The sequence below is a fragment of the Lipophrys pholis genome (genome assembly GCF_963383615.2).
Source record: "Lipophrys pholis genome assembly, chromosome: 18".
Lineage (NCBI taxonomy): Eukaryota > Metazoa > Chordata > Actinopteri > Blenniiformes > Blenniidae > Lipophrys > Lipophrys pholis.
The window spans coordinates 26,860,206-26,868,083 of NC_137646.1; the positions used below are offsets into that span (position 1 = coordinate 26,860,206).

At 47.3% G+C, this 7,878-nt stretch overlaps 1 protein-coding gene across 1 annotated transcript; it reads right to left on the reverse strand.

Annotated features, from left to right (window-relative positions):
• Positions 1 to 2,710: 2,710 nt before the first annotated feature.
• slc25a11 (solute carrier family 25 member 11) lies at positions 2,711 to 6,564 on the reverse strand. The gene is made up of 9 exons (XM_080486573.1): positions 6,040 to 6,564; positions 5,467 to 5,619; positions 4,849 to 4,966; positions 4,674 to 4,762; positions 4,317 to 4,407; positions 4,157 to 4,247; positions 3,951 to 4,050; positions 3,305 to 3,356; positions 2,711 to 3,088 (listed from the first exon to the last, which is right to left on the reverse strand). The coding sequence occupies exons 1-9, from the start codon at positions 6,102 to 6,104 to the stop codon at positions 2,933 to 2,935; spliced, it is 915 nt and encodes a 304-aa protein (XP_080342699.1). The 5' UTR covers positions 6,105 to 6,564; the 3' UTR covers positions 2,711 to 2,932.
• Between the last annotated feature and the right edge of the window lie 1,314 nt (positions 6,565 to 7,878).

Sequence of the window (7,878 nt, forward strand, 5' to 3'; positions counted from 1 at the left end):
TTGCGATGGAAAGTATCTTTACAGCGGAAGTGTGTGTGTGTGTGTGTGTGTGTGTGTGTGTGTGTGTGTGTGTGTGTGTGTGTGTGTCAGTCAGTGCTGACAGTTGGAATCACATGTGATGAAGTTTGTGTTCACCAACACTGACTTCGTCAATTCATAATTTCATGATTTCCTGAGTGGTGCTTTGCACAGGGCATGTAGTCTGAAGCGCTGTAGTCTGTAGCATTGTAGTCTGAAGCGTTGTAGTCTGTAGCGTTGTAGTCTGTTGCATTGTAGTCTGAAGTGTTGTAGTCTGAAGTGTTGTAGTCTGTAGCGTTGTAGTCTGAAGCATTGTAGTCTGAAGCATTGTAGTCTGAAGCGTTGTAGTCTGTAGCATTGTAGTCTGTAGCGTTGTAGTCTGAAGCGTTGTAGTCTGAAGCCCTGTGGTCTGAAGCGTTGTAGTCTGAAGCATTGTAGTCTGAAGCGCTGTAGTCTGAAGCATTGTAGTCTGTAGCATTGTAGTCTGTAGCGTTGTAGTCTGAAGCATTGTAGTCTGAAGCGTTGTAGTCTGAAGCATTGTAGTCTGTAGCGTTGTAGTCTGAAGCATTGTAGTCTGAAGCATTGTAATCTGTAGCATTGTAGTCTGAAGTGTTGTAGTCTGAAGCGTTGTAGTCTGTAGCGTTGTAGTCTGAAGCATGGTAGTCTGAAGCGTTGTAGTCTGAAGTGTTGTAGTCTGAAGCATTGTAGTCTGAAGCGTTGTAGTCTGAAGTGTTGTAGTCTGAAGCGTTGTAGTCTGTAGCATTGTAGTCTGAAGCGTTGTAGTCTGTTGCATTGTAGTCTGAAGTGTTGTAGTCTGAAGTGTTGTAGTCTGAAGCGTTGTAGTCTGTAGCATTGTAGTCTGAAGCATTGTAGTCTGAAGCATTGTAGTCTGTAGCGTTGTAGTCTGAAGCATTGTAGTCTGAAGCATTGTAGTCTGAAGCGTTGTAGTCTGAAGCATTGTAGTCTGAAGCATTGTAGTCTGTAGCGTTGTAGTCTGAAGCGTTGTAGTCTGTAGCGTTGTAGTCTGAAGTGTTGTAGTCTGAAGTGTTGTAGTCTGAAGCATTGTAGTCTGTAGCGTTGTAGTCTGAAGCGTTGTAGTCTGAAGTGTTGTAGTCTGAAGCATTGTAGTCTGTAGCATTGTAGTCTGAAGCGTTGTAGTCTGAAGCATTGTAGTCTGAAGTGTTGTAGTCTGAAGCGTTGTAGTCTGAAGTGTTGTAGTCTGAAGCGTTGTAGTCTGAAGTGTTGTAGTCTGAAGCGTTGTAGTCTGAAGCGTTGTAGTCTGTTGCATTGTAGTCTGTAGCGTTGTAGTCTGAAGCATTGTAGTCTGTAGCGTTGTAGTCGGAAGCGTTGTAGTCTGAAGCATTGTAGTCTGAAGTGTTGTAGTCTGAAGCGTTGTAGTCTGTAGCGTTGTAGTCTGAAGCGTTGTAGTCTGAAGTGTTGTAGTCTGAAGCATTGTAGTCTGTAGCATTGTAGTCTGTAGCATTGTAGTCTGAAGTGTTGTAGTCTGAAGTGTTGTAGTCTGAAGTGTGGTAGTCTGTAGCATTGTAGTCTGAAGTGTTGTAGTCTGAAGTGTTGTAGTCTGAAGCGTTGTAGTCTGTTGCATTGTAGTCTGAAGCATTGTAGTCTGAAGCGTTGTAGTCTGTAGCGTTGTAGTCTGAAGCGTTGTAGTCTGAAGTGTTGTAGTCTGAAGCATTGTAGTCTGTAGCATTGTAGTCTGAAGCGTTGTAGTCTGAAGCGTTGTAGTCTGTTGCATTGTAGTCTGTAGCGTTGTAGTCTGAAGCGCTGTAGTCTGTAGCATTGTAGTCTGAAGCATTGTAGTCTGAAGCGTTGTAGTGTGAAGCATTGTAGTCTGAAGCATTGTAGTCTGTAGTGTTGTAGTCTGAAGCATTGTAGTCTGTAGCGTTGTAGTCTGAAGTGTGGTAGTCTGTAGCATTGTAGTCTGAAGCGTTGTAGTCTGTTGCATTGTAGTCTGAAGTGTTGTAGTCTGAAGCGTTGTAGTCTGAAGCGTTGTAGTCTGAAGCGTTGTAGTCTGTTGCATTGTAGTCTGAAGTGTTGTAGTCTGAAGCGTTGTAGTCTGAAGTGTTGTAGTCTGAAGCATTGTAGTCTGTAGCGTTGTAGTCTGAAGTGTGGTAGTCTGTAGCATTGTAGTCTGAAGCGTTGTAGTCTGTTGCATTGTAGTCTGAAGTGTTGTAGTCTGAAGCGTTGTAGTCTGAAGCGTTGTAGTCTGAAGTGTTGTAGTCTGAAGCGTTGTAGTCTGAAGCGTTGTAGTCTGAAGTGTTGTAGTCTGAAGCGTTGTAGTCTGTTGCATTGTAGTCTGAAGTGTTGTAGTCTGAAGCGTTGTAGTGTGAAGTGTTGTAGTTTGCAGTGCTGTAGCATTGCAGTCTGTAATGTTGTACTTTGCAGTGTTGTAGTCTGTAGGGTTGTACTTCCAGTCACAGTGAACCGTTAGTGAACCGTCACAGTGAACCAATAGTGAACGTCATAACTCCTGTTAGCATTAGCAGAAGCTGGCCCCGCCCCTAACATCAGCTCAGCCTGAAAACACAACACACCTGACCTACAACAGGATCCTCCCACCTCATAAGCTCCTCCCACATCATACTGGCTCCTCCCACATCAGTCCAAACTCTTCTGGAGCTTTAAAATTGTAAAAATGATTGAAGCTCAAAGTAAAAAAAAAAAGACACGAGGAAAAAGGGAAACTAAGACGTCAGTTTATTTCTCCTGTTACCACGGTAACCAACCACTCCCATGATGCAGTGCGATTCACTTTAACAACTTTAATAATTATAACAATAAAAACTCAGTGAGGACATTTTTATTTTACATTCTTTCCTTTACAAAAAGAAGTGTGTGTGTGTGTGTGTGTGTGTGTGTGTGTGTGTGTGTGTGTGTGTGTGTGTGTGTGTGTGTCTCAGCGGTCCAGGACGTAGGTCTTGTACAGACGGTTCATCTGCTCCAGGAAGATGAAGGTAAGGACGGTGTGCGGCCCCAGACGAGCGTAGTACGGAGTGAAACCTTTCCACAGGGAGAAAAAGCCTTCCTTCCCAACCACACGCACCAACACCTCCTACACACACACACACACACACACACACACACACACACACACACACACACACACACACACACACACACACACACACACACACACACACACACACACACACACACACACACACACACACACACACACACACACACACACACACACACACACACACACACACACAGTCAGTGGTGGTCATGTGACCGAGCTGAGGCTCCGCCCACACCCTCCACTCACCAGTCCATTCTTGTACTCTGGCTTCCCGTCAATCATCCTCATGTTCTGGATCCTGGAAGAGAACAGGTTAATCATTCGATCAATCGATCGGTTGATCAATCGATCGGTCGGTTGATCGATTGGTTTCCAGTCAACAGATGAAGATAAAAGCTAAAAGCAGAGCAGTCGACCCTTCTGTGGAGAATCTGTGGCGCAGAACAGTGGAGGACCCGGGACGTCTCCCTGTGGGACGCCCAGGGACAGGTGCAGCTGAGGGACAGCGTGTCCATCTCACCTCGGGAAGCACCGATACACCTTTTTTCACTTCTCATCCGATCCCTGAATTTGTATCTGCCGACAACGATACGATTCTGATAGCAGAGCTGTTTGCTTCAATATCATTATTATTATTATTATTATTATTATTATTGATTCTATATGAGGCTGTAATAAACTCCTCTCTACAGTAAAGTATAAAATGTACTAATGTATACATGTATTCTGACAAAAGACTACTTGAGGTTAGTATCAGGACAGAAAAGGAAGCAGTACAAAGTATTTTTGTTCCATGTGGACAAAACATTGCACGTTGCCACGTTGCCGCGTTGCCGCGTTGCTCTGGAACCTGAGACGGATACTGGACGGGTTCGGCCGTCACTAGTCTCACCTGGTCTTCACGATGTCCACAGGCATGGACGCTGCCGTAGTGACCAGACCGCTGATCATACTGGCACAGAAGTGACACAGGATGTCGTCCCCGAAGTAACCTGAGCACACATGGATCAACGTCAACACTTTCAGGTGTGTGTGTGTGTGTGTGTGTGTGTGTGTGTGTGTGTGTGTGTGTGTGTGTGTGTGTGTGTGTGTGTGTACCTGAGTCGAGGAGTGCTTGTTTGGATTGGGAGTACGAGGCCAGCTGAGCAGCGTTCACAACCACCGCTCGAGCCATGGTGGGAATACAGCCCTGAAACACACACACAGTCGTGAGAAAGTATAGTGATGAAGAGGATGAAGGTGATGAAGGTGAGCTCACCCTCCACAGCGTGGTGACTCCTTCTTCTCTGGTGATTCGAACCAGGGCGTTGAACACGTTACTGTATCCTCTGCGCTGGTCCAGAGGCAACCTGCAGCCACAGGGCTAGCATCAGGCTAACAGGCTACAGGGCTAGCATCAGGCTAACAGGCTACCTGCAGCCACAGGGCTAGCATCAGGCTAACAGGCTACAGGGCTAGCATCAGGCTAACAGGCTACCTGCAGCCACAGGGCTAGCATCAGGCTAACAGGCTACAGGGCTAGCATCAGGCTAACAGGCTACCTGCAGCCACAGGGCTAGCATCAGGCTAACAGGCTACAGGGCTAGCATCAGGCTAACAGGCTACTGGTCCTCACCGTCCGTCCGCTGTCATGCGGATCAGAGCGACCTCTGCTGGCGTGCCCACGAAGGCTCCGGTGGCTCCGGCCGTCATGCCGATGAGAGCCTGCAGGGGGGGGGGGGGGGGGGGGGGGGCAGTGTGTTAGCATGTTAGCACGACGTGCTGCGCTAGCTGTCCGCGGGGAAAGTCACCTTGAGAAAGAAGTTTGGCGGCCGGCCGTCGTCTCCGGTCATCTTCTCAAACAGGATGGTGTAGATCCCCAGACGAGTGGTGGTGTAGGTGGCCTGGCGCAGCAGACCTGCTGAGAGACTGCAGACACAGGGACACGTCAACACCTGGACACACCTGGAGAACCAGGGACACCTGGAGACACCTGGAGGATCGTTACCCTGGAGGAGAGTCACTCGGCGTGAGAATTGATAAGATTTGATCAATGTCAACGCCATCAGCAATTCTGCTTTTCAGTCCAGGTCCTCATCCCTTCTACTGATTCCTAGTAGTTCTACAGCCTCCTGCACCAAGAGGAACCATTTAATGCAACGTACCGCAACTTAATGCAACTTAATGCAACGTACCGCAACTTAATGCAACTTAATGCAACGTACCGCAACTTAATGCAACGTACCGCAACTTAATGCAACTTAATGCAACGTACCGCAACTTAATGCAACGCAAATTGACGTCGTGCTGAAATGAATCATTAAGAAGAATCAATCACAGGACATTTACCACGGAGGATTGTTACCCCAGAGGACAGTTGCCCCGGAGGACAATTACCCCGGAGGATAGTTGCCCCGGAGAATAGTTACCCGGTGTAGATGCCCCCCACGCCCTCGTTCTTCAGGATGGACGTCACAGCGTGGAAGCTGGTCTTGTACTCTCGAGCTTTGGTTCCTTGACCGCTGAGCTGCATCCGGTTCTTCACCAGATCCAACGGCTGGACGAACACCGTGGCCCCCATCCTACACACACACACACACACACACACACACACACACACACACACACACACACACACACACACACACACACACACACACACACACACACACACACACACACACACACACACAGTGAGACATGTTGGCAGACAGGCAGCATATTTCTCCATAACACCGGTGTGCTGGTAGGAGCAGGGTCCTGTGCCTTCAGCTCCTCGCTGGTTGGTTCATTCAGGTTCTAGTTCAGGTTAACCAGTCGGCTCCTGTCACGGAGGACATCAACTAGTGAGGCTACAGATTTCTTCAGGACACCTCACCGCTGTTGTTCGCAGCCCCCCCCCCGTGATTAGCACGTCACCCCCTGCCCCCCCTGTGATTAGCACGTCACCCCCCTCGACCCCTACCATTAGCCATTAGCCATTAGCCGCTAGCAGCACTCACCCCGCCAGGCCGCCGAACAGGAACTTGATGCTCTTCGGGGACGTCTTGGGCTTTGCCTCCGCCATGTTCGGCCTGGTTCGGCCTGGTTCGCCTCGATCAGTGACGGTCTGTGTGCCTCCGGGCCGGACGGTGCTCTGTCGCCGGGTCTGCGGAGGCAGCGGCCGGTGCAAGGTGACTCTGGAGCGGACAGGTCCGGGACGAGGCGGAGGAAGGGCTGACCAATCAGGGACGAGCCGAACACACAGCGACCAATCAGGAGCTGCGAGCGGAAACACCCGAACACACAGCAGTGGTCGGAACCATGTGTGGGTCAGTTGTAGCACGGGGGAACAGAGTGAAGGTGACACACAACAAAGCGAAGGTCTCTCCAGAGATTATGGCCGTTTTCCAATACCCATACTGTCTATACTTGGGCTCTCGTGCACTCGTGAAACGTCATCAGTGGGAGACCAAGTACTGTTCCAATTCTTAGGCCGTTTCTCACCGAGTACACATGGAATACCCGGATGTATCCTCGCTCCGCCCACTTTTTCGAGGATACATCGACACTGACCTGTGCAGACTTGGGAAGCTAATTTACCCAGAATGCATTTAGCGGGAGATCCTGGAGGAGGAAACACAACGGTGCGTAAAAAATCTGAAATATCAGCCTCATTGTTCAACAGAGTGCAGTTTTAAGAGTATTTTAGGCCAGAATATAGTTGTTTAAAATGTTATGAGGTTGATATTTCAAGATCACGTTTACTTAAACATTTGTTCTGAGGTTTTCATGAGATCTAAATGTTCTAGTGTAAATCTAACAGTGTTCATGTACTTTTATATTTACTGCTGAGGGGAAAGATCCTGTTTAAAACTATTTAACTTGACTGAGAGGTGAAGGTTCTACTGGCCATAGGGTTTTGTCTCAATTGCAGTAAAGTGTTCTACCCATTATACTGGAGGTTCTACCGGAGGTTCTACCGGAGGTTCTACTGGAGGTTCTACTGGAGGTTCTACTGGAGGTTCTACTGGAGGTTCTACTGGAGGTTCTACTGGAGGATGCTGTGGATTCAAACTAGCACCATGCAGTATTGTAATCCAGGACTCCTGAGGAACCTGAAGCCTGGTCCAGTGGAGAAGAGGAACTCCTCCAGATGAGGAGTGAGGATTGTTTTTAATGTTTGAATTATTACATGTATATATTTTATTCATACAGTTAATAACTTACTGAACTGGTAGTGTGTCTTTCTTTTTGTTCTATGTTCTCCTCATAGACCTCATAATTGTTTAAATTCCTCCAAGACAATTTCTCCTTTAAAGCAACTTTACATTGTTTATCAAATAACACAGAGAAATATTAAGTTCTATATTTTACAGTCATAAACAATCATTACAGTCTGTTGATCTCTGTCTTTATCCATCTATCTACATATATTTACACATGAGTAGAGAACATGAGTAGAGAACATGACTAGAGAACATGACTAGAGAACATGAGTAGAGAACATGACTAGAGAACATGAGTAGAGAACATGAGTAGAGAACATGACTAGAGAACATGAGTAGAGAACATGAGTAGAGAACATGACTAGAGAACATGACTAGAGAACATGAGTAGAGAACATGACTAGAGAACATGACTAGAGAACATGAGTAGAGAACATGAGTAGAGAACATGACTAGAGAACATGACTAGAGAACATGAGTAGAGAACATGAGTAGAGAACATGACTAGAGAACATGAGTAGAGAACATGACTCCATGAGGAGAGTTTCTTGTCTAGATGTGGTTCTGCTCTCTGAGGTCTGCAGGTCGTTCTTCAGCAGCAGGTAGCTGGACAGTGAGTGTCGCTCGCACATC

Bases quoted from the DNA above. Each gene is read 5' to 3' on its own strand.
- slc25a11 (XM_080486573.1), bottom strand. From the start codon at position 6,104: ATGGCGGAGGCAAAGCCCAAGACGTCCCCGAAGAGCATCAAGTTCCTG. The intron at 4,763-4,848 runs GTGACTTTCCCC...CCCCCCCTGCAG, and splicing joins CGCCAAACTTCTTTCTCAAG to GCTCTCATCGGCATGACGGC. The intron at 4,248-4,316 runs GTGAGCTCACCT...TGTGTGTTTCAG, and splicing joins GAGTCACCACGCTGTGGAGG to GGCTGTATTCCCACCATGGC.